Source organism: Chelmon rostratus, chromosome 3 (assembly GCF_017976325.1).
Source record: "Chelmon rostratus isolate fCheRos1 chromosome 3, fCheRos1.pri, whole genome shotgun sequence".
NCBI classification, from domain to species: Eukaryota; Metazoa; Chordata; class Actinopteri; order Chaetodontiformes; family Chaetodontidae; genus Chelmon; species Chelmon rostratus.
Genome location: NC_055660.1, coordinates 4,447,759 through 4,473,756, shown reverse-complemented (window position 1 = coordinate 4,473,756; position 25,998 = coordinate 4,447,759). Strand labels below are relative to the sequence as shown.

The following is a 25,998-nucleotide window of genomic DNA, read 5'->3' as shown; positions in this document are numbered from 1 at the left end:
GCATGTGTGAAAGGGTCACTCAGACAAAACTGAAAGCTCTTCGAGTAAAAGTGCTATGCAGTCCATCACTCTGCGAGTTACATGGAAAGTGAGTTAATAAAGATGTACCATTACACTTAACTATTTTCAGGCAAGCAGGTAATGCTTTAGGTAAATTTGTTTCAGAGGTGCATTTGAATTGTATTGTGTTATGCTGAGAGGTATTTCTAATATTGTGGCCGGCCCACTTCTATCAAAGTCAACAGACTAAGTTTAAGAAAAAACCTCTCAGTAAAATACAACAAATTTCTCACAGACTGCAGCCTCCAAAATTACCATCCATTTGAATCAACAGCTCTTGAAAACAGCTTCAACAAAAAGTGAGCTGTACTCTGAACATGCATGCAGCCAGCAAACAGGCTTCAAATACATGAGTAAAAAACAAATAACACACGGGACAGAATTTAAAGCAACTTTTACTTTAGGAAGATGTGACTTGAACAAAACTGAAGAGGAGCGGATACAACCCTGATGGGAAATGAGGATAAATCAAAAGCCTAACAACACAAAAACAATTCACAATTACTCTTTAGTCAGGAACGGTCAGGACAGCGATCATCTGTTTAAACACCAATTTTCTAATGCAGTCTGTCACACTCCCAAACTGGTGTCAGGCCATAACCTCTGAAATGTTCCGTGACAAATAGATTCTTCTAAATATCCCCAAAGGCATTGCACAACAGTAATATTTTCTGGAAAGAGTACGCACTGCCTCCATTTCAGTCAGGCACATCAGTGATCAGACTAAAAACAGTAAAAGTAAAACCCTCGATAAAAGCAAATGCACAGAACCCCTCAAGCACCCAAATTCCTAAAGCCTACTAAATGTGACTGTGCACATGTAGGCAAATAGGCTAACGTGTATCACAGAAAATACACAGAAGTTAAGAGCATTCATACAGTTGTGTAACAAGTTGACCCAGAAAAAAAGCACTCGGAACCATTGGGATTAAATGTTCAGCAGCAGGCCATAGTTAAACTGCAGCATGTTGTCAGCGACCAGCAGCTCCAGCAGTCTCTGCAACAAGCCCCCGTGGCTGAAATCTTCTTCTCAACAACCAAACTCAGTCCTTATATTCAGTGTACTTCTTGGCCGATCCGTGCACCTTGCTGGCGGGGTATTTCAGTCGGTTTAGGGCCATTTTACGGAGCACCGCTTGGGGTAGGTCGACGCGACACTTCTCGGCGAGCTCCACCAGGTAGATCAACACATCGCTGAGTTCGTGTGCAAGCTGCTCTCGTTCCGTCTCGGTCCAGTCCGGCAGGCCCTCGGCCACCTCCCCACGCCACTGGAAGAGCTCCGCCACCTCGCCCACCTCTCCGACCATAGCCAGCAGCAGGTTACGGGGCTGGTGGAACTGGTTCCAGTCCCGCTCGTCCGTGAACTCCGCCTGCATTCGCCGGACGTCCTCCATGGTGGGCTCGGAGCTGAAGGTGAACCTCTCGGCCCGACCGGCTCCTCCGTTTTGCAGGCTCGAGTGAGGCGATGCCGCGGTTGCTGCTCCGTTTACCGGTGACTGAGACTTGTTAGCAAAAGCCTCGCTGGTGCCATTTGGAGACATCGATGGCACGTCACCGTTCATTCCACAGACTTTCTTTCCGTTAGTAGCCATCATCTTGTCTTAGTTTTATCGGCAATGCCACGTAAAACCAAATTTCCAAGGTCTATAAACAACCAACTCTGCAACTACCATGAGGAGAAGTCCCGCCAGTAGTTAAAACGGAAATGATGCAATTATAGCGGAAACCGGAAATTTACCAAGATCGGGCTTTGTAGTTTTTAGATGAAAACAAGCGGCGTAGACGCACACACTAAATGTCACTTTAAAAAACTACAGTTCCCGTGTTTATTCGAATTGTACAACATGGCTGCCTCCTCAGTTGCAGCAAGTGAGCTGCTACATAACATGAATAAACGAATATCAGCATTATATCCAAAAGCTATATGTGTAATCAGACGAATAAGCACATCGAGCTTACGATGCGACAGTCAAGCGCAGCTGAGAGCAAAAAGGTAAGTGAGGCTGCTAAACTTGAAAACTTTGTGTTCTGCTGCCCCTGACCTACCCCACTACCGGTCTGTAAACAGTATTTTAGTAGCCGACACGGCGTCCAAAACAACGGACGAGGAGGCGAAGACGTTTCTTCCGCCGAATATTTTTGCAATTTATGTATCAGGATTCCTCGGACTTAAACTGTTAAACTGTGGCCACTCGCTAACGTACTGAAGTTAGCACTATCTTTATCAGGTTAGCTAAAGCATACTTTGATTAAACCGATAAGTTAGCTAACTTGTAACGTAGATGGAGGTAAAAGTGCTGTTTCTATGGTGACATACGGCTGCTGCGCAGTGATTTAGAACGTCGGTTGAAGTCTGTAATCCCCTTCAAACTGAATTTAAAGGCGTACTCCGTTGACTTAGTTCTGTACTTTCAGAAAATAAAAAACAAATTAGAGCTGGAGACGCCGCGATATACTGAATTGCAGTAACCAATACAGAGCAAGTTCCAAAAACACTGAATACTACATTCCCCACAATGCAACTTGTTGTTTGTTAGACCCTGCCTGCCTTCCTGCTCATGTCTGTCAAACTCCACGCCTCCCCTTTTTAAAGATTTCTGTTATAAATTTGTTGTGCCCAATCCCAGCCTCTGGGCTGGATTACCAATTGAGCAAAGCGTCCTCCCAGAATCCCCAAAATCCGAGGTTTCACAATGAAGCAGTTGGGTTTTTGTAGTATGATTGAACATAAGTTTGTGTAAAGCACAGTATAGGATAACATGAGGAGGGCCTCAAATGTAGGTGCTGTCTGAAAAGGGTCATGGCCACGTTATTCCAGTGCAGGAATATTGTACACATGCACAGAGAGGGGGGTGAATGGATCATTTGTCCCAGGGGCCCCTTGTAGGTTAATCGGGCCATGTTTGAGATGAGTCTGATGGCCTTGCTGGGATTATTTTTTTTTAGACAGCTCCCTCCACAGCCACAGAAGATATACAGCTGTTTTCACAAATTGCTTTTCATGAAAAGTACACTGATCTTAATGTGCAGAATCGGTGGAGTTCCCCTTTCACTTGAAGCCATCCCAAACTTTAACCAAACTCTGTTGTCTTCTGCAATGCTTAATTTCAAATGAAACTTTAGGTCTAATCGCATTAGCCCAAACTAATCAGTACAATGAGAAACATTATTAAAGGGAAACAGACTTTGACACATTACCAAACTGTTGCTACAGCACAGTTCCACACTACATAGTAGTGGTATACATTATGTGCTTTTTCAAGTTTTTTTGTAGTTAATATACAATAAACCACCATACTTGACTGTTTTATACTAATGTAAAATGATATAAGTGGCCATTGGATGTCAAGTAAACTGTGATTTTAGAGTCTCACAGTCACATAAGCGTCACAAAGAGAAAGCAAAATGTATTTTCAGAGATTTAATACAGCTCTTCTGGAGATGCCTCTCCACCATTTGCAGTTTGTTTTTTGCAGCTGTGAGTAGTGCTTCTATTTCCCTTTGTGCAATGAATAGTTGGATTAAAATGTACATCAAGTACACCCTCAAAAATCAAGTGTTTCTTAGTATGATTGCTGACTTTTTCTTGTCATACTTATATTCCTGTGTGAACACACTACATAACCATAACATGCTTAGAATTAGTGTGCTGTAGGGAATGAAGACTGGTTGACTCTGTTATCCCCAGTCCACCTGTGTAGTAGAAGTGTCTTTTATTTGATTTTGTTTGTACCATGTCTTGCTCTTCTCTGCCTCAGTGCTCCTCCGCAGCTGGTTGGAGTGGTGGGCTTGGAAATCCATGCCCAGATTAACTCCAACACCAAGCTATTCTCCGGCTCATCGGTTCGCTTCTCTGCACCTCCAAACTCCCTGGTGTCATTCTTTGATGCGTCCTTACCTGGCACGTTACCTGTAAGTGTTGTTTAACGCAGTTCAAACAAAGATAACCTGCTGTTTTCTTCACTTTCTTATCAGGTAATATCGTTGTGTCTCCCCAGGTCCTGAACAAACGATGTGTCGAAGCAGCAGTTATGACTGGATTGGCTCTCAACTGCACCATAAACAGGAAGTCACTTTTTGACAGGAAACACTACTTCTACGCTGACCTCCCTGTGAGTTTTCCACTCCCTGGCTTCACCCTCTGTACAACATCTACAGTTTAACAGGTGGGAGAGTGACAGCACAGGCATTAGTGGGGGCACTTCATCTAACAAACAGCATTGCAGACACACTATTGTCCTGAACATCATGCTGCATCATTGCTTTTGTTTTGATACAAACTGTCCTCATCTGCCTCCAGCTTCCACATCACAGCGCTCACAGTGAACTCTCCCGGCCATGAGCTCTAATTGAAATAGTGAGCAAGTCTTGCTGAAGCAGCGAAAATGCTATTTGCCCCACGTACAGACAAATGACACCAAAAGCTGTTAAAGGAAATGACCAGTGTTTTTTCTCTTACCAGCTCATTTCCTTCAGTGCACTTCTATTTTTTACATTATCCACAGGTCATTTCCTTCTGTGTGCCTGCTGAAAATTTGGGGATATCTTTCTTTTTATTCACATAATTTGAATCATTATTGGAGTCCTAAAAATCCCAGGTAGTGCAGGTGCTGTACATTTGATTATGACCTGCCTGAACTAATAACAAGATATGAAATTTAAATCACTAATTAAAATGGACAACTTCTGAGATTAAGATGACTCTGATCTTCAGTAGTTACCCATAATGGACTTCACTTACCAGCCATTTTCTTAGAATAGTTGCTTGTATTTTCTAATTGTGTTCTAATCTCATTCTTAATTGAAACTCCTTATATAGTCGTTACTATTGAGTATAATCCTTCAAAGCAGTATTAATTAACTAATTTATTTATTTTGGCCACTTGCAGGGAAGCAGAACAAACTGTAAACACAACACTGATAAATTATTAATTTATCATGTTAGCATGTAAAGTTCTACAAATATTTACAAATCCAGCAGACATGAAGCAGCAGCATTCATTTGGGGTCTTGTCTCTGTCTGTGTGACGACTGTAAGTCGGACACTGTGTCCACCAGCTCCTGAGGGAAAAATGTGGCTCTTTAGCTGCTACATGCTCTACTATGTTCACCAGCTAGTCACTAACTGTGTCTATCTACTGTTTGGTGCTGGGTAATTGGCATGTAGTGGGTTTTTAGAGCTCTTTCACTGAATATAGCTGCCTGCAGGGACTGTAAATGATGGTGATGAGAGGTATGAAGTGCTCCATTGAGCTGAAGGAAACTGCAGAGTCAGCAATAATTCATCATGCTTTTATTACTATGAGCGACACCTTTCACATTACATTTTTTTTCTCCAATTAATAACATAAGATTATTGATTAGTGCAGCTTTAAAGCACCCATAACAATATCAGAACAATGTGAGAGTGACAATTTATATGCACAAAATATTCCTGTTTTTTGCCCTTCTTCTGAAGGCAATATTCCTGCTAAGCTGTTTACACGGCTAATGAAAATGAATATCCCACTGCTACTCCCGTCAACATGCAGCTGATTAAGAAGCACAGCCTCCCTCTTTCATTCATTCCATCAACTTCTCGAGAAGGTCGGTGTTCTAATATTTGTGCATATCCAAATGCCTGTTGATGTCCACGTCTTTCGTGGTGTTCAAAAGTGGATGTGTTTCTCCTTTAGAATAATAGAATTATTATTCCAGAAAGTTAGAATAATAGTGTGATAATTAGGTTGCATGTAAATGTAGTAAGTGTGACAAACCTACAGAGAGTTATCACCCAGGTCTGCAGCTTTCCTCGGCTTTGCAGAGCTTTATAGTGAGTTTCAGCTCATTGTTGAGCTGTCTGGCCCACAACTTTACTGTTTTGGTTCATTATCCCTGCTCTCATTGCATCATTTTTGGATGCAGTAGGCAGCTGTTTTTAGCAGAAAAGCTCCACTGTACACTACCTGCTCAGCTACAAACAGCAGACTGAGACAGTTAGCGACTAGCTGGTGGACATAGTGGAGTATTTAGCAGCTAAGGAGACAGATATTTCCCTCAGGGGTTGTTAGAGACTAAAAAGAGAGCTAAATGAAAGTGGATGTTGGACTTACTTTCACCAGGTGGCCAGAAGCACGACTCCAAATGAATGATGATGTTGCTCTGTAACTGTGGGATGCATAAATAAGCAACTGTCTTTTTCTGATGCCCCCAAGTGGCCAAAAATTATTCATTGCAGCTTTAAATCCGTCTTATTGCAGTTTTCTGCCATTAAATGATCAGATAAGTTGGACAGGGATGTTTCCTATTTGGTATTTGAGGAATTTACGTAGCAGCAGTCTGGTAGGATGGTGGTAAAGGTAAAAAAAAAAAAACAACAACTTTTTAACACTGATATTTCCATTTAACAGTCTTGGCCGAGCGATATTCACTTTGCTCTCTGTAATGGAGTGCTCGCATGGCAAGGTTTCACTACCCCTCAGAGCTCCAGGGTAATTTTACTGCCATTATGAGTGACATTTTAAGGCTCAGATGGAAACGACAAAATGTCATGGGAACTCTGCAGTGACTTGCCCTGCAGAGACCTCTTCTCATAAATCTAGAAATTCTCAGAAGAAAGGTGGTAGAGAATTTTGCATTCTGAATTTTCAGTCTTTCTGTGATACGATATTAAGCTTATACAGCTTTGGGCAAAGTAATGAGGAGGATAATTACGGAGTGAAGAACGTAAAGAGACATATTTTCTTTTCCTTTAGTGGTATTTCATAGAAACTGCCCAAAGAAGTGACTTAAAATGACAGAACCCCCATGAAGTAGCAAGCAACACACTGAAAGAGAACGCTATCTGCAATTTTTATCGCACTGGTTTGATTAGACATTACGCATTTTGCACTGAAACAAATTATCTCTTTCTTTGCTATTTCAGATTTGTTTCTGCTCTAATTTCTTAGCTGACTTGACTCTATTGTCAAAATGTGACTGATAAGCCTTGATGGAGCAGTTTTCTGTAGATCTTCAAAGATAGAGTTTCCGCCCACTTTTAGTATTTCACAGACTTTCTGGTTATCACAAAGTTGCAGCAGTACATGTTTTAATCACCATGGTTGGGATACATTATCTCCCCAGAAAGTCCATGCATCTTGAAATTCCAGCAAAATCCCCTCCAGAAGCGCTGGGATTACTGTTGGGTTCCTCTTGCTCCATTGTGTGTTTACCACAGATTGCATCACCTCCTTTGGAATAAGTCTCAACAGTTGACACACAGCAGGGACGATAATACCTGCTAACAGTTTTTATTTTTTTGTGAGATTTCCCAAACAGCCCCTGCCAGCAGGTTGAGCCTGAACATTTATTTGTGTTTTTAACTTGAGGGTTAGCCCTGTGCACAATACCTGCTGCTGCTTTGTTTGCAGTTATTTAGGTTGTATTAGTCAAGTTTATTTATATAGCACATTACATATGACAGACTCAATGTGCTTCAAAATGAAAGAAGACATAGGCAAAGATCATACATGACAAAAACATAAAAGGACATATAAGATAGGGAGGTACTACAATAAAAGGGAACGATAATAATAATAATGATGATTATTATATTATTATAAAACACTGTTGTATCATTAGTGTCATCAGCTGCTCAGAAAGAGCGATCTGTCCCAGTGTTGTGTGAAACAGCTTGATAATCCAAAGTCGGAGTGGTTTTAATTATGCAGACGATGGGACATTTTTCACATTCAACCTAAACTTTGAGCTTAATGTATGCTCATAAAACCAAACCAGAACCATGGGAGAAATTATCCTGCCCTTGAAAAATACATTTGTAAATTGTGTTGTACATTATTGATATGTTCCACTAGAAATCCCTGATTGCATTTTGTAAAACACCACGGTTGCTCATTTAATGATTAATGCTACTGCCCAACCAGCATTCCTTCTTTCACTTGAAATGGAAGACAAGACACATTCATAAAGATTTTAACAGCGCTTTAATAACATGTGTCAGCGGCTCCACGCTATAACCTACCAGCAAAAGCAAATAATTGCAATTTCCTTGAGATATTAAGTCTCCAAATAAACAGACATGGCCCAGCTATTGAAGCATTGACATGTGTTTAATGAGAGCTGTGAGTGTTTTTGTGACCTCTGTGGGTAGCCAGAAGAACATCAGTGTGCAGGCACGAGTAATTAGATGACCGACTGGTTTGTTTAGTGACTTTTAATCAGTCAGAAAATGACTCAACGGCTCACGGCGTGAAAATTAGTGAAGAGTGTGTGTGTGTGTGTCCAGTTCTGTGTGTACAGTGTGTGAGGAGGCCTGCATCTGTAACTTTGGATATGAAAAGGGTGAGGAGTCACAGGAAGCATCACTGCTCATTAGGGCTCAGTCTGCTGTCAGAGTGTAATTGGGGGAAACTTAATGTGGCAACCAGGATGTTATTAGTTACAGACATGCCTCATTCTTCATTATATATCCGCAGTAGTTGATTTATTATGCAAGGAATGCAAATCGCCTTCACATATACGATGCTCCCTAATGTACAGTACGTGCTTCAGTACATGCGCGTTTGCTTCAGCCAGCAGAGAAAACGTTTTCAGGCTGAGACAAAACTCACGAAAAGATTAAGTAAGAAACAGGGGATTTCTGATAAGCTGCAACAGTATTCACAAAAGCCAGCAGATTTAAAGATTGAATCCACTGAGAAGAACAGAAATTGAAAAAGAAAATCCCCAGTGGTCTGGGTTTTTTTTCTCTCATTTATTTCAAGAGGAGGAGGTGTGGAGGTGATTGATTGTGTCGATCAGGCACATTGTACAGAGAGCCAGTGACTAACAGCCCCCCGATCTCTTCTCCCACGGCCTCGCTCTCTTTAGCATAAGTATGATTAATGTGTAGGTCCTGTGATGTGGTTGCCATAGTAACGTGGGGAATTAATACTTGTGGCAGCAGATTCTTTTAGGGCTATAGGAGCAGGTGAAATATTTATTTTTATACTTTTGTGAGTAGAGAGGTGGAGATAATTTTTTTTAATGACAGCCCAGCCAATCAGCCAGCACTGTGTTAATTGATGCTGCCTGCCTCACCTGTACATAGACCAGTGACTCTGACTGTGGCATACTCATCACTGTTAGACAGATATCGGTAACTAAAAGACTTGTATTTTATGAAAGAGGTTAAAGGATGGCATTGCACTGTGTATTAGTTGTTTTTTTGTGATTATGCATACTAGTGCAGCATGATGTCAACTTTAATGTTGGCGTCTAGGATGTGAAAGTGATGGGACTGTTTGCTTCCTACTTTCATGTGGTATTAAGTATGTACAAATAGTGCTGCCCTCCTCTTTGACCCAGCATACACTGCAGTAAAACAGTTGGCAAACCTTTTGGTTTGGCGTCCTTTATCTCTGCTACTTCTGCTGTCATGCTGATGCATTTTCAAATTTCAGGCTGGATACCAGATCACACAGCAAAGGCGGCCCATCGCAGTAGACGGCACGCTGGATTACAGTTTCCTCGGAGGAAAAAAGAAGAGCCAGGTGATGAGAAAAACCGTCAACATCAAACAGATTCAGCTGGAGCAGGACAGCGGCAAGAGTCTCCACGATGACCTCCGCAGCCAGACTCTCATAGACCTCAACAGAGCAGGTAATGTCTGTGCCCCTCATGTCAACAACTCCCATGAAAAGCCATGAAAAGCCTGATGCCCTGATGCCATAGGCCCTCATTGTGTGACATGTTCCTTCATTACTGTGAACACGGTAGTTTATATTGAATGAGTCTCTGCTGCTGAAAATAGTCCCCAGCAAATGCACTATTTACTACTGTTTGAGTTTAATACGAACAGCTATTTTAGGAAAATACTACCATCTTCAGTAGGAATGAATGGGCTCAGGACAATGATGTACTCATGAAAATTTGTTGACAGTAAGAACAACATTTCATAAGTTCCTTCTTTAATTCTGGAAGAAAAACGTTCAGACAGACATTATCCTATGCATTTACATTGCTCAACAAAGCGAGAACTGTTGAGGTTTGCTGCAGAGCTCCATGGGATAGATACCTTAGAGATGTAAAACACAGTTGTCTTCACGTGTGTCAGGTGTAGGTCTAATGGAGCTGGTGATGGAGCCAAATATGAGCTGTGGAGAGGAGGCTGCTGCAGCTGTCAGAGAGCTTCAGCTTATCCTGCAAGCCCTGGGCACCTGTCAAGGCAACATGTCTGGTATGGAAATCATTCACTGTCTCTCTGCCTTCCTCTTTTTTTTTTTTTTTTTTTTTGGTTTTTCTGAGCTGCCATACCTCTAAACCCAAACTTATTTCCCTCTAAGTGTACACCTTGTTCGTCTTTCTCCACAGAGGGCCAGCTGAGAATAGATGCCAATGTGTCCGTCCACAAACCAGGCGAGCCCCTGGGCGTCAGGGCGGAGGTGAAGAACATCAATAGCATCCGATACCTGGCCAAGGCTATAGGTAAGCGTCGTGAAAAGATCAAGGCTTAAAGCAGGGATAGCAGGAATGCTTTCGAGTGTGAGGGGTATTTAGGGAGGTTCTTTAAAAGCTGTTCCGTCTGAATGCGTCTCCACCGGCTGCATGATTGCTCACGCAAACCAAGACCATTTTGTGAGTTGACATTTGCACAATGTGTCACCCTGAAAGAATTGCTTTGGGTGTGTGTGTGTGTAATTATGTGTGGGCTACAGGTCTAACTGGTAGTAAAAGGTAAGAAACACTAAATGTGAGTAGAGAAGCAGTGCCGCTCACTCTGGCTCCATATGCGTTTCTTTTATTCAAATGACGTTTCGGCCCCTCGGGCCATCTTCAAGGTTCACGATCATGATTGTATTATGTAATGTGATTGTGGATCTTGAAGAAGGCTCGAGGGCCGAAACATTGTCTGAATAAAAGAAATGCATATGGAGCCAGAGTATGCTACACCTCCTTTCTACTCTCAAATTCACATCCAGTGATTAAAACAACCCTTAGTGTGTTACTTCTCTATTGAAGAAACATTAAATGTCACTAGTTACATTTACTCAACTGTACTTACTACAGCCAGTACTTACTACAGCCAGCAGATGGTCAGCTTAGCTTAGCACAAAGACTGGAAACAGGGGGAAACCGCTAGCTTGGCTCTTTTCAGAGTTAACAAAATCTGCCTACCAGAACCACTAAAGCTCACTGAATAACATGTTGTATTAGTTTGTTGTTTTACAGGGAATTATATACCAAGGGGACAACCGAGTCTCCACTGGTTGCCCAGCAACTGCTCCTGGCCACGAAATAGTTTGGCAGATATTCTCCCATAAAACAGCAGCTTACTTGTACCTAGAGTTTTTGTATTTCATGTTACTTTATGCTTCTGCTCCACTTCAGTTCAGAGGGAGTGTACTTTGTACTCCATAGCTTTAGTTACTTGTTATTTTGCAGATTACTGAACTCCTGCATTTAAAACATTTGATGGGCTAAAGAAATATGATGACTTGTAATAGATTCAACTACATAGCTATAGCCTAGATATGTTAGGGTCAAGACTAGATATAACACCCACAGGGGCCATATTTCTGCAATATGAGTACTTTAACTTTTGATGCTTTCAGCAAATTTTACAAATAAGTTATACTTTTATTTACATATACTAAAGTCATGTTTATTTGTTCAGCACGCCTAAAAACAGCCAAAGTTGGCCACACGGCACAATAACAACAATAAATGGTAATGGTAAAATACAAGGCAATATAAAAATATGTGCACAAAAACAAAATTTTTAATGATAAAGGTTGAAATATCATAATACTAAATTAAATACTAATACTAAAACAATGAAATACTAAATCCACTAAGAGCAAACAAACCTCATTGGAAACATGCACATCTTGAGTTTTGTCTTGAAAGTGTCAGTGGAGGGGGAGAGAAAGTGAGAGGCCAATCCAAAGCTTTGCTGCTTCTGCAGGTAGAATCTCTTTTACTCACAAGCCTCCGTCGTGAAACAGTCAAAAACACTCGTTCTGAGGGTCTAAGAGGCCTCGAGTTGGAGGAGGGGCAGAGAGCATCTGAGATGTGTGGACTTTTACTTGTAATGGAGTTGCTGCTTTTAGTAAAGTAGTAAAATGTTTAGAAACAAACATTTTCAAAGATGCCAGAGAGAAACTCATGCATACACACACTCCTGCAGTTTTATATCTGTCAGGTCTAACAAAACCTTTTATTCATTTTAAAGATACATGAAAACAAGATAGCTGGATTTATGAAGAGGCATTAAGACAGGAAGCATAGTTAATATTGACATCAAGTTGTGAAGCAGCAGAAGTTTAGGACTGACAGCCAGTCACAAACAATTAGCTGTGTGGTGGAAGCTGAACTGGCTTCTCGCACCTAAAAAAAAATAGATTTTATGTCAGCTTTACCTACACTGACTGTTGATTGAGCTTCTCTTAAAAAGCTGACAAAGACCAGACAATTTCAGCTCTTTACATGCAGTTTTTGTTCAGCTTGGTTTGACATACCACAGTGCTGCACTTGAATTATTTATCAATAAAGTTGTATCACATTTACTCTGCTGCTGAATTGGTATTTAAAAGTCACAGAGAAAAACATCATTTATCACAGTTACAATGTGGCAGCAGTCAGAGACCTGAGGATTGTCAGTACATCACAGCAGATGGTTGGTATTTACCACGGAAATATATTCGCATGTACTGGTGTTGTGGAATAAACCGCCTGTATTTGCGTGCATGTTCTCCCTTACATCACCAGACTACGAGATCCAGAGACAGATCGATGTCCTGCAGAGAGGGGGGACGGTGCAGAACGAGACCCGGGCGTATGATTCCAAATCAGGGTAAGAGGATGAAAGAGCAGGGCCCCGATGCCAAGCTTCAGCCACTAAAACAGCCTCTGACTGGGATCTGTGCCTGGTTCATTAGTCCTGAGCTTCGCTGAGGAAGAACCATCATGGTAATCATGATGAATTGAGCCATTTGGATGGCGCCGTCATCCCGTGTTATCTGTGAGCTATGTGCTACTCACAGGCTTATGAGCTCGCAGAATGAGCCCACTCGCGCACAGCTGAGGTCTTGATCATCTTCTGGTGCTCTGCCTCTTTCCCATGAGGCCTTGAATGTCCAAGGTACATGGCGAAGCGTGTTTAATAGAGTGTGATGGCTTGTGATTGGCTCTTTCCCCTCGTTCCGGTGAAGGTAGCAACAGATTTAACAACACTGGTTTGCAGACAGCCGGGCTGACTGGGAGGCATCAGCACTCGCATGTTCCCAGTCTTTTTTTTTTTTCTAGTATGGCTTGCAACTAGCAAGCCTCTTCTTTATCAGTTGATCTGCTGATTATTTTCTCAATTAATGAGATAAGACAGTGAAAAATGGCCATTACACAATTTCTCATAGTGCAATTATGCATGTTTGTCTCACCAACAGCCCAAAATCCAAAGACATTTAGTTTACTATTACCGAAAACAAGGAAAAGCTGCAAATATTCCTGTTTGAGATGCTTGAACCACCTACTTTTTGATATTTTTGCTTGAATATTTATTAAAACTCCTGATTGATTGTTCATTTTCTGTTGCTGAACAAATTGAAAAATCAACTAATGATTTTAGCTTGAATCAGTACCGCAGAGCTGTTGCAGGTATCTCAGTTAAATTTCTTCTAAAATCATGATCATTTATGGTTCATGCATCTTTTCCTCCAGGGAGACCGTTCCTATGAGGGACAAAGAGGGTCTTCAGGACTACAGGTGAGTGTGTGCATTTTTGTCCCAGGAGCTTGTTTTTATTGCCGTGCAGTTATGATATCAGGATATGATCTTGTCCTCAGCGGGGACTGACAGGGGATGAGAGTCTATGAGTGGCAGCTAGATGAGAGAAATAAACAGACTTCACTCAGGGTCTGGACCTCAGCCGTGTGTTCGAGTTTAGGAGGAGATGAATGATAGATGGTTTAAGGCTGATGAAGTCAAATGATTAGGGGAGTCAGTGAAATGTGACAAGTGTTGCGTCAAGAGGACTATTAGTATCTCAACAAAAGCCAACCTTCTCCTCTCTGAGCTTATCTGTACCGCTGATAAAGCATTTTCCCCTTCCCTCCCCTCCCTTCAGATTCATGCCAGAGCCCAACCTGCCCCCTCTGATTGTGTATGAGGATAACGCATCGCTGCCTACTGGCATTGATGCGTGCCAGGTGGTGGTGGTGCAGAAGATAAGGAGAGGGCTGCCAGAGCTACCCGGTGTCAAAAGAGACAGGCTGGTGCAAACGTACGGCATCCTGCCCGAGCACAGCTTCACTCTGGTGGTGAGTGTATACTTGGATGAAAGCAGCCAGTGAGAGAGTTCAGTTTGATTCCCTCACTAAATCTGTTTCCTGCATCTTTCTTTTAATTGCCATCTGATCAAGTCCAAGCAGAGTCAGCTTGGATGCAGTCCTGCTCGAATCCAGGAGGCAGCCGTGCAGTGCAGGACTCCGCTGGGCTGATTTGACCCTCATTAGATAACGAGCACGTGAAGTGATAAAAGCATTTTCATGGCATTTTGTTGCAGAACGAGGAGGGGCTGGTGGAGTACTTCGAGGCGGTGTTGAGGGCGACCAAGAAGGAGCCGAGGAAGGTGATTGGCTGGGTGATAAATGAGCTATTGGGTCTACTCAAACAGCAAGACATGAGTGTGAGCGACAGGTGAGACATACGCATGCATCCCTTCCTGTCACTTCATGCCGTCGTAGCTCATGAATGCAGTGCTATTCTGCTGCTAGTCATCAGGTCTGAGATGTCAGGGCGCCAGAGCGTGACTCCTCTGAGCCTCTTGTGATTGGCTGGCTCACTTTGTACCTTTTGACTGCTGTGTCTGAAAATGTGGCAGGAGGAGGAGTGGAACATGTACAGATAAAGGCACACATGGGAAGACGCTGTCTTGTAGCTGCTTTCAGACTGAGAGTCTGAGAGACTTTTTCTGGATTCACTCAAACTTTTGCTTTTTTTCCTGCAAAATACTGATCAGTTTTCAACCGAATGCCTCCTTTGATAAATGACGCAACCTGAATAGAAAAAGGTCTGAAGAAAAGGTTAAGCTATTCACCTTTGGTGCCCCCATAGCTTATGGGTTAAGACACTGTTCACAAACCACAACACCCCCAGTTCAGGTCCGAGACCTTTTCTCCCTCTCTCTCTCCCTCAAATCATCTTTCCACTGTCTGTAATGATCACAGAAAAATGCCCCAAAAGACACCTTTAAAGAAAATCTATTCACTCTCTGGATGCAGACTGTGTATATAATATCACCCTTCTCTGTTTTTTAAATCGTCACAAATCACTGCTTCAAGGATTCATGTGAAAAAGTGATTTCAGGTCAAAATGAACTGCCACCTGAAAGTGATTTCTTATATCTGGTGTCAGAAGTTCAGCTCCATATCCTGTAAATCTAGACTAAACCTAAATCTGAGACACACTCGTGCTTCTGCTCACTTTCTGCTGTAATTGGACCGTTTATAGCTGATGGTTATGCAGGTAGATTTGGCGTACAAAGCTCTGCTCTTTGAGGGAGCTCTCAAACAACCCCAGCAGCAAGGAGGGTTCTGTCTCGAGAGCTAATCCCTTCTTGATAAACACATTAGGTCTTAGTTTAATCAATAATTTAGCACATTAGGAGGAGTTTGTTGTGGTGGAGGGGGTTCTGGCAGTAAGCAGCATCGGCACATGCGCATCAGCAGAGTGAAGTTTTAGTCGGACTGAACTTCGCCTGATGAGATTTGGTCACGTGGAGCGGCCAAAAGCGGCGTCCTTTCTTCTCTGTTGCTCGTGTTCTTTCACCTCGCAGTTTCGCCTGTCAAAGTTCAATCTGATTCAACTCCGTGCAAAGCGAGGGAGGCGGATAAATTCGCACCCTTCCACATGGACGTGAACGAGAAGCGGAATTAGGTCAGACTGCGCCACAATAGTGAGAAGTGTCAGGTTATGACGGCAGTGATTTACTCCTGCGTGAATATGATTGGACATAATTAGTCAGCTGACGGCCACACAACCGTGATTGAGCCGATGCTTGTGAAGCGTGACTGCAGCAGCTGATGTCAGATGCTCTACCTGAACTAATAATAGGATTCATATCTGTGTCAGTGAATGAGCTCTGTTCCATGACTTTAAGTATTGTCTGCTTTTTATGCACAGCAATCATAGCTGCATCATATTGAATCAAACAATAGCCACAGGCCTAATGATATTCAATTTACTATGCAAGAAAAGGTAAAAAATGGCTTTCTACTCAACTGAAGCGAAAGCAAACAGAGCAGGGCAACAAGAATCACAATGACACAATTGCTTCAGTTGTAAAAAAAATCAATCTAATTTTGGGGTTGCTACTAATTCCGACCCTTGACACACATTAACGTACACAAACCTGCAGCTGTTCTTGGCTCAATAAGAGAAGCTACTACAGCTATTGAACTGCTTCCTCTCTATTCCCCAAGAAGGTTTGCACTGGATTAACGAGCATTTAGCCACAAAAAAAGCAGATTGTTTTCTGTGCCGTGTAGTGCTCAGAATAATGCTTTCATAATCGGGCTACCACATCTGGCTAAAAATGACATCGCCTTAGCTGGGTAAAATAATTCTGTCTCATCTGTGGATCACTCTACACTGAACTGGTTTGGTCTGATTGACATGAAGGATTATTAGATTCTTAGTTTTCACAAATACTGATTAGATCGTCGCACACTACAGAACAATAACACATGTGAGTTCATAAGTCATCCCATGTTCCCTGGTTCTTTGTGTCAGGATGAGAAAACCTATGTGACAGGCTGGCAGCCCATCAGGGAAAAGCCTGTTTTAACAAATCCAATTACATCAGTGAAATCATTACTTTTTGGAAGAAGGTGTTGTTTTGATCTCTCCCTGCTGAAGGCCTGTCAGCTGGAACATGTTGGATTTGGTAAATGTTCCAAAAATACTTGTAATTGAAGTCTTTTTGATATTTCGATGACAAAGAGAAGTTGCCATAGTACCTTTCACACTTGTGCTTCAAAATTCATGAAGATGCCTATCTAGCCACCGGCTATGAACGAATAACACCAGTCGTCTCCCACTGTTTCTGTTTACGGCTTACTGTCACGCTAAATATCCGACACTCATTTCAACTCATTTCTTTGCAGCAATTTTCTTTAAGTGGCAGTTTGATAGTGACTGCAGCTGGAATAAAAATGAGGACGGTTGGATGCATCTGAGTTGTATTTGTGAAGCTCTGAAGGTCAGTCACCAGATCAGGACTTTAGAGGCTGCACCTCAGCTCGTCGAATCCGACTCAGATTGTTCTGAGTTGTAAATTGTAAAGGGTAATTTTCACTATTGTTCAACTCTGAGGAATATGATAATTTCTTTGAATAAAAAATCTCTGAGTCATTACAGAGCAAGTGAAATTGAAGCAATGGGTTGACGTCGCAGATGCTGCGAGCTTTACTTTATCTACCATTCCCAGACTGTTGTGACGCGTTTGTGTGTGAGTAAACCACAAAGTAGCTGGTGTTTATTTATGCACAATGTTCCATTGCTTTGGTTAAAAGGAGGAGAGTTAAAGGAAAACAAAGACTGGCCAACCAGACCGTCAGAAGCTGCAGGCAGAGAATAAACAGAGCACAGCTACATACTTTCTGAGCGTGTGGATCCAATAAAAGGGCGTAAAATAAAAGGTTTTGAAAGTCTCTTTGTGCATCTATGTGATGACTGTCAGTATCAAATCTTTTTATCTTATACAGGACGTATAATGCTCCCAAACTTCCTGGCTTCAAGCCCTTGAGAAGGATGAATTAAATTAGAAATTGGGAAGCATATTGGTCAGGCAGCCAGAGAGGTGAAACGCCGACATTTCATTAAGAGCTCTTTCGGGTGCTTCCGCCAGCTGAGACAAGTCCCTCTTCCGGGGTGTCCCCTCAGAAACGTGGCTGGGTGTGCTGACAGCTGCCTAAAGTCCCTGCGGGTCCAGTGGCTGATTTGTGGCAGGCTGGTGACGTGATGCCAAGAGCACATTAAAAATGGGAAAACAACTATAAATGAGGGTTCTCTGTTTCACTGGTTCTCAGTCTTTTTTGTCCGACATATCTCTGCAGCCAGAAGAGCTGAAGTACCCCTTCACTGGGTGATATTTAAAACATTTAATTATATAAAAATGTGAATACATTTACAAAAAAAATCATGTAATTGCACTGTCAGAGTTTAGGTTGCTTTGGTCAGTTTGTAGTCACGCAGCCTGGAAACATTTATCTATTACTTAGTATAACTATTTAGAAAGTTTAGTCATTACTTTTAGCTATTTGATCTAATTCATGTAATGAATATTATACTATATTATTATTCATTAATTCATTTAGCTAACTGTTTCAACTGTTTGTTCACTACTTTCAGTCAGTATTAGCAATCTCAACCGTTTATTCTTTACTTATAGCTAACTTTGTCAGAAGTTTATCTAAAGTGATGAACTGTTTCAAATGTGATTGTATTTCTTTAACTTTAACTTTTCTTTATGTGGGTAACTATTTCAACTGCTCATCCATTACATTAGTTACTAGTTTTAACCTACAAATATTACTTCAACCATTCACCCACTACATTTAGTTAAACTATTTCAATTGTTTGTAACTTTTAGCCATTTCAACTGCTTATTCAATACTTTTAGCGAACTATATTCACAAAAATATATGGATTTTTCTTTTAAATCAAATTACAGCTTGTAGTTAAGTTAATTTTTTGAGTTTTCCATGTGGCCCAAGGAAACTGTAGAACAACCCCCTGAGTACCTCTGATCGGGAATCGCCGCTCTATTAAACAGTCGGACAAACCGAGTTGCTTTTGTAAAGATGGATGCTTTTCATCAGTTTTTCCCAGTGTCTTTGGAAGAGATGGACTGTCTGGCCTGCGGTGCACTGAATGAAACTGTCTCTGCTTAATATATTCTAACAGGATTTTTGATTCCGTTGTCTGGTCGCCGGGGGAATTAACAAGAAGAAAGACAAACACATTTAGTCAAGTCACAAATGTTGATAGACTCTCCTGTCCCTTCAGTCTGATACTCACACTCTTTCTCTCTCATTCTCCCCCTTTATTTACATATATCATTAATTCTTCAGTACACCTATTAAACTGTAATTAAATTACCTCTTCGTTTCAGCCCAATCTCTCCTTCTGCCCTGGCTGAGCTGCTGGAGCTCCAGGAAAGAGGACGTATCTCCTCTTCAGTTGCCAAGCAGGTCAGTCAGCTGTACAGACCCTGCAGTTATCCCCCCAGTTAGTGCTTGTTTGCATTCTGGTTCTCACCTGTGTCCTCCTGGTTTCTCCCTGTCCTCAGGTGTTCCAGGAGATGTGGAGGTCATCAGGCAAGAGCGCCCCGCAGATCATCCAGGAGAAGGACTTGGGCCTCGTTAGTGACGCTGCACAGCTGCACAGCATCTGCCAGAAGGTGGTGGACTCGCACCCCAATGAGGTGAGGGCTCACGCGCTAATTCTCACTTGCAATTACATAATTAGTTTTAGTAGTTTTTGTTTTGTTTGCTTGCATGTTTGAGACGTTTAGTGTTTGCTCTGTCTCTCTCTGTAGGTTCACGCCATCAGAAGTGGAAATAAGAAAGTTCTGAACAAGCTGATGGGGCTGGTTCAAAGAGAGACCAAAGGCCGAGCTGACCCGGCTTTAGTAAAGGCAATTTTACAAGAGAAGACTTCGTGAGGGTCGGACTTTTCATTGCAGACCAAGAGTCAAGTCATGGCATATGTGTCATGACTTCATGAAAGACAAATGATATTGCAGATCTGTATGAACATGCAGATTTGCAGAGCGATCACGTCCGTGTCACTTGGCAGTATGTGGTACCAGGTCTTCTGTGGGTTGAAATAACTGTCGATGGTCAAGCTGAAAGCTTCCATCCTTAGTTGACATTTGTAAATACTGAACAACATTTTCATCGGAGAGCAACCGTTATTTTCTGTATTTATGTGTTTAAAAAACAATAAAGCTGTTCAGTTGAATACTTTCAGCAGTCATGTGGTATTTTATTCTATCAGGTGATAAGATTTGATTTGCAAAGCAGAAAAAGTCAAATCTGCTTTTGACTGGAAAACTAATTTAATGTTTAAGATCAATATAAATGCTCCTGTTAGGAAGTAAAGCAGATTGGGATTTCAAGAGTGATTCCAGTCCTGCATATAATTCAGTATAACCCTTTCAGTATAACTTTATGTACCGTTGTCCACTGCCTTATTGGCGATTATGCTCACTTGTGAGGCCTAAAAATCACACAGGCAGAAGATGAAATTGCCGACATGACGGACGCTCTCTAATCAAGAGATATAACAGAAGCCTTGGCCCCCTCAGACATAAAGTGGGCTGGAAAAATGATGGACACATCCTGGCAGGAGAGCGATCAATGAGCTCCCTCTTGTGGTTGAAGCCCATCACTTGCCTTGTAATACTTTCTATATTATGGTGCATTAAATGTGGATTCATTCTAATGTTGAGGTGCAGATCCTTTGCACAATCTTCATCTTAATTGCTTCAATGCTCACAGGTCCTTATCTACACCTTTTGTGATGGGGACATATGTAAAAAGAAAATTCATGCACAATAATGGCTGTTACCTGATCAGTTCGCCTCTGGACTCTAATTGTACATTCAGTGCAGTTATTTAAGTCTATTGAGCCTTTTTTTAACTCCCAACATCTGTGCACCTAATACAACTAATAAGACCATTAGAAGATAACAAAAATTCTACCTTTCACATTGCAGTTTTTCTTAAACATATGTTATATGTTTACTTTTAACATAGTTATTGCTGCTCTTTCATTTTAATTACTGTCTGTTATTCATTGTAACGTGTGCTGCTGACCTCTTGACCAGGTCCCCCTTGTAAAAGAGATCATGATCTCAATGGGTCTTTTACCTGGTTAAATAAAGGTTAAATAAAAAATAAAAATAAAAAACATGACATAAAAGAGTTTGTGTGGCTTTTGCACAGCCCCGAGAGCTGTTGAAGCTTTTTTTTTATTACAAAATAATTCACTTTTTGTTTTAGCTGTTCTTGCTTCACTAGGTTGTAGTTCCTGGTTGGGCTTTGTGACAGCGGCTGACAGCATGCAGTGTCCCACATTTTGCATCATGTACATATTTTCTCCAGTTTATCCCACACTGATTTACTTTCGTGCTGTTTTTTGACCCGTGTAATAACTTGTTTGCATGCACAGACGTAGCACGGCCCGTTTATATCACAGAAAGCTCTTGTCAAAAGCTTCTCCATCACATCTCTGCAGTGTTTCATAGTCATTGCATGTGAATAGAGAATGCTCTTGTGTTTACCCAAGACCAAGACCTAGTTTTGAACAAAATCTCTCTGGGGGGGAAGGGCTGCTCGGAAAGGAAATGTGTATTAAATGAGGACGTCAATGTCAACAGAACAAACATGCACAAACCACTTCTGGCACAAAGGAACGAGTACAGTATATTGATTGTGTCAGTCGAAACCTGTTAGGTAAAGCAGCTGTGCTTCTGTATTGAAACCTTCTCTCTTTTTTTCCTTTTGTTTGTTTAGAGAGTGGAGGGAAAAAGTCAACACATCCAGTTTCAGTTGTCTTTATTAAAAGAGGCATGCCTTTGTGTCTCAGACATCAGCAACAAACAGAAACCTGATCACATCTTGGATAGAAAACTGAGGCCAAATGGTGTCAGAAAGGATGAATCTTTGGAGTCTACTGAGACAGGTCTATAATTTTGGTTATAATACCCGTTTTCATGCCACGCTTTCATGTTGCTGAAACAGTGTTTGTTATACTGTGCTGGGTATGTTACAACAGACTGAATCTGTGCTGGTTGAGGGTCCATGTCAGCAGTGCAGAGTAGCACTGCGATTAGAAAAGGCTGATAAAGTGCTCTGAAACATTCTTTCACCGGAGAGAGACTTATTCCATAATCGTAAAAATGGCTTAGATTGATACAAATATACATGTCCAAGAAATTTTTGTAAAAGTACAAACAGATCCTACTGCATAGTTTATTGACTGAATGGATTTAAACAGGAAGAAAAATACACATCTGAAACCAAAAAACACAATTTTTCATCTTATTAGTTGGATTTATGAAGTGACCACATTGATCCACCTCATATAGCCTCTTAGATGTACAGTTGCCTTTTCATCCCCTTTTCTTTCCCCTAAAAATGTGTTTCTACAGAAAATGCATTTACTTTTTGTTAGATCTATTATTATCTTTTCATTACTGAAAAAAAATCTGTTCTGCTTAATCAGTTCTAATCATTCCTGACACATTTTTCTACAGAAAATTAAAGATCTAATAAAACAAATTAGCTTCAAAAATGTTCTAATTCTTGGGTAAACTTCCACATTTTAACTGCACTTTAAACAGCGTTTTTCTATCGATTTGTAAACGTGGTGATTGATAATTTGAATTGATTTGTGAAAGCAGTGTTCGTGGCGTTAAATTACTGTGAAAGAGAACGCATCAGAGTTTTTTTTTTCATTCACCAAAAATAATGAGCTTAAACTGTAAAATTCTGTGTTACTCCTGAGTAAATCCATTTACGATCAGGCAATGATGTGAACTAAAATCATAATTTAGGCACCAATTTAAAAGTATTTGTGTCCTGGTAAATTCATTTCGACAGTAGAGGCATGCTTTGTAACAAAATACTTCTCTTGCATTATCTCATTTTATCAACATACGAACAACCGTGTGCAACACCTGGACTAAAATAAAGGCAATTTCCAGAAGTTTGCCCTCGGTAAGCGTTACAATCTGAGATGGTTTTCAATGGATGCAAAGCTACGGCTTCCCCAGCAGTGAGATTTCAGGCTTATCACAACTAAAACAACACCCTACATAATCCCTAAATAAAGGATGATGACAAACCATAACAACAAGCCTCAAGTATAACCTCACTGAAAAAAAAAAAATATATGGCAATAGAAACTCTCATAAAAGCTTAAATACCCCTTCCCAGTCTGAAAATATCCAAAACTTAATTATACCCAAAATATTCTTGATTTGCATAGTGTTCTCTGTCATTAGAACATTTTTCTTACAATATGTACATTATAAAGCATCGCTAACGTAAGGCAAATTAAATATAGCAGGAATAATTCTGGGTTTGTGCTCTGATTTGAGGAACATGTGGAGCCCATTAATTAACTAACTAGTGCACTGGAGGAACTTTTGCTTCACCCAAAGGCCGTTAAAGAACCGAGAGAACAAAACGTGCATTAAAAAATCTCCTGAGGTACCATCGTGAATCAACAGAAAACACCAGAACAAATGTACATCCAACACGCAGAGACGTCGTGAGAAAAACGCCACTCAGGAAAGTTTATAGACAAAAGTGACTGACCTGTCTTGACCAAAAAAAAAAAAGATGTAGTCACGTAACAGTTGCATGAACAGAGAACGCAGTTTGGAGTGATGACGCCAGCCCTGGATGATGTTTTCATGCTGCGAATTCAAACGCCCTCTCCAAGCAGTAGAGGCTCCACGCAGTGCTCGCTCATGGTGTGTAATCATTGCAAAGAAAGGCCACCTGAGTATTTCACAGAACCACACTGTGCAGCGGACATCTCGCCGTGGTTGGAGCTGGTTGTAGAAGACATTCAGAAAGACGGCAGAACCCTGAAGTTCAGATCGGGGCTGATTGTCTTTGGTTGGTGGACCTGGAGCTCGCTCTTATGAGCGTTATCGGCTGGTGCAGGCTTCAGCAAACAGGTCAGGCGTAAAGTTTAGGCCCCCTTGTTGGATGCCAAAACCCTTTAAGGAACTCCAAAGATGAAACTGAAAAGCGTGTGAAATTGATTATCTTTGCTCGGAAAATAAATACGCTATCGTTTTTTAAAAAAACAGTTGTGTAAATCACACAATCTCAGAGGTTTCTTCATTGAGTAGTGTCTGAAAAAGCTGAAAAAATAGAAAACCATCATAAAAGGGAGTCTTTCCAACTCTTTCGGAGTCACGTCGGACTCATCGCAGAGGCCTTTCGGGACGCGGTCACTCTTCCATAGGAATGTATGATAAGATGGAGTGCTCTTGTGCGACTGCAGCCAGTTCTTTGAGGAACTCCGTGAAGAGGACGGTAGCGAAGACTTCTGTCCGATCCAGAGAGATGGCTTTGGGTTTAGGTGGCGGTGAACTCTTCAAGATCCTCCCCGCCTCGCCGTGGGTGGAGCGTCTGCTGCTGCTTTTGTCTGCGAACATCAGGATTTAACAAGTTACGAAGACAAAATGAAAACACAAAATGTATACACATGGATATAGTCCATGACATGCAGCCGGAATTTAGGACATTTTGTAAACATAATATATTCATGTTAACGATTTCTCCATTTGTAAATAATTTCAGCCAGAAAGTGGGATCCTAAGTGCTGCTCTTCTGGAAAAACAGTGAACATGGACAAGAAAGGGGAGAATTCTGGTTAACCAACTAAAAAATTCCCTTTAAATTTCCCATCTCAGAAAATTCTGGCTCTTATCTTCCCACAAACACACTCCCGACAACGTTTTCTGTAGCTTGTACAACTCTGAAACCACAGGGAATCTAGTTCAAAACGCCGGCTTGAAACTCCAGCGTTTAGCTGCAGCTGCACAGCAAAGACACATGACTTAACAAAATCAAGTAGAATTTATTCTGATTCCCAACACGAGCCAAAACACAACCGATAATGAATGCAGACGTTGTTTTGAACTTGACCCACTTTTGACAGCAAGTTAGTGAGACTGAGGAACTCCACAACAGTGCAGTTTATATTCTAGTCATCAGGTCGCCACCAATATATTCCCAAAATAAATCAGTGTAATATTAAGACAGTAAGTCTCACCCTGAACCAGCTGTTGTACTGGAAGTACATTATAAAACTGATATCTAGAGTCTAATCGCATTAGAGAGGCTGGTCCTTGTCCATCTCCACCCCTGGTGAGCCCATCGATGGACCCGCTACAGTCCGCCTATCAACCTGCCTTTGGGCTGGACGATGCTGTCAGCTACCTCCTGAAAGAGGCTGGAAGCACTCTGAGAGTCATGCTTTTTGATTTCTCCGGTGATTTCAATACCAGACAGTCCATGCTTCTGAGGGACCAGCTGGGGCACACAGGGGTGGACCACCACCTCACGGCACGGATCATGGACTACTCCAAGTCCTGGCTCCCTCCCTCTTCACCCTCTACACTGCAGACTGAAAGTTCTCTGATGACTCTGCCTCATCACAGATGGGGACGACAGGGAGGACAGAGAACTGATGCAGGGGGTTTTGGATTGGTGCCAGATGAACTGCCTCCAGATCAATGCAGGGAAAACCAAAGAGCACAACACTCCTCCTACACCCGTCAGCATCCAGAGGACACACAATGAGATTGTGAAATCACCGACAACACAACTACACTCTATACGAAAAGCCAGAACAGACTGTGTGTGCTGAGGAGACTCAGGTCTGCGGGGGGGGGGGGCACTCCTGAACACCTTTTTTGACTCAGCATCACCTCGACTGCTGAGAAGAGAGAGCCTCAGACTGGTTAAGAAGGCCAGCTCTGTCCTGAGATGCCCCCTAGGCGGAGCTATCGTCCATGATGGAGAACACGTCCCACCTCATGCAGGACACTCTGACAGCACGGGGCAGCTCCTTCACCCACAGTGTGTGAAGGAGAGATACTGCAGCTTCTTCCTTCCTGCTGCAACATCAGTTTTTCCTACCTGCCATAATGTGAATTCAACTACTCTCAGTTTTACTTATTACACTGTTTACTTTTCACATCTTGCTTCTTTTGCTGATGCTTCTTACTGTTAAACTATCCCCTTCACTGCTGCAGCAAATTTCCCCGCTGTGGGATTAATAAAGAATTATTGTGTCAAATATATTTAAAATCTGGACACCATGAGGCTTTCTGAAGATGATTTCTCAAACCCATGTCAACTCACGCCTCAAACTCACTCACTCATT

At 41.7% G+C, this 25,998-nt stretch overlaps 3 protein-coding genes across 3 annotated transcripts in view; 1 reads left to right on the top strand and 2 right to left on the bottom strand.

Annotated features, from left to right (window-relative positions):
* Positions 1-439: 439 nt before the first annotated feature.
* Positions 440-1,754, bottom strand: dctpp1 (dCTP pyrophosphatase 1). The gene has a single exon (XM_041934027.1). The coding sequence runs from the start codon at positions 1,653-1,655 to the stop codon at positions 1,104-1,106; it is 552 nt and encodes a 183-aa protein (XP_041789961.1). The 5' UTR covers positions 1,656-1,754; the 3' UTR covers positions 440-1,103.
* Positions 1,755-1,904: 150 nt separating this feature from the next.
* On the top strand, positions 1,905-20,029 carry gatb (glutamyl-tRNA(Gln) amidotransferase, subunit B). The gene is made up of 13 exons (XM_041933404.1): positions 1,905-2,053; positions 3,819-3,972; positions 4,059-4,172; positions 9,483-9,681; positions 10,136-10,258; positions 10,393-10,506; positions 12,790-12,874; positions 13,738-13,782; positions 14,144-14,336; positions 14,582-14,715; positions 19,193-19,271; positions 19,370-19,504; positions 19,619-20,029. Exons 1-13 carry the CDS (start codon positions 1,905-1,907, stop codon positions 19,742-19,744), a joined length of 1,650 nt encoding a protein of 549 aa, XP_041789338.1. The 3' UTR covers positions 19,745-20,029.
* A 1,595-nt stretch (positions 20,030-21,624) lies between these two features.
* fhip1aa (FHF complex subunit HOOK interacting protein 1Aa) overlaps positions 21,625-25,998 on the bottom strand; it is a 32,692-nt gene continuing 28,318 nt past the window's right edge. Inside the window, exon 13 of the mRNA XM_041933765.1 lies at positions 21,625-24,252. Coding sequence (XP_041789699.1) covers positions 24,056-24,252 — 197 coding nt within the window. The 3' untranslated portion in view covers positions 21,625-24,055. The remainder of the gene's footprint in view (positions 24,253-25,998) is intronic.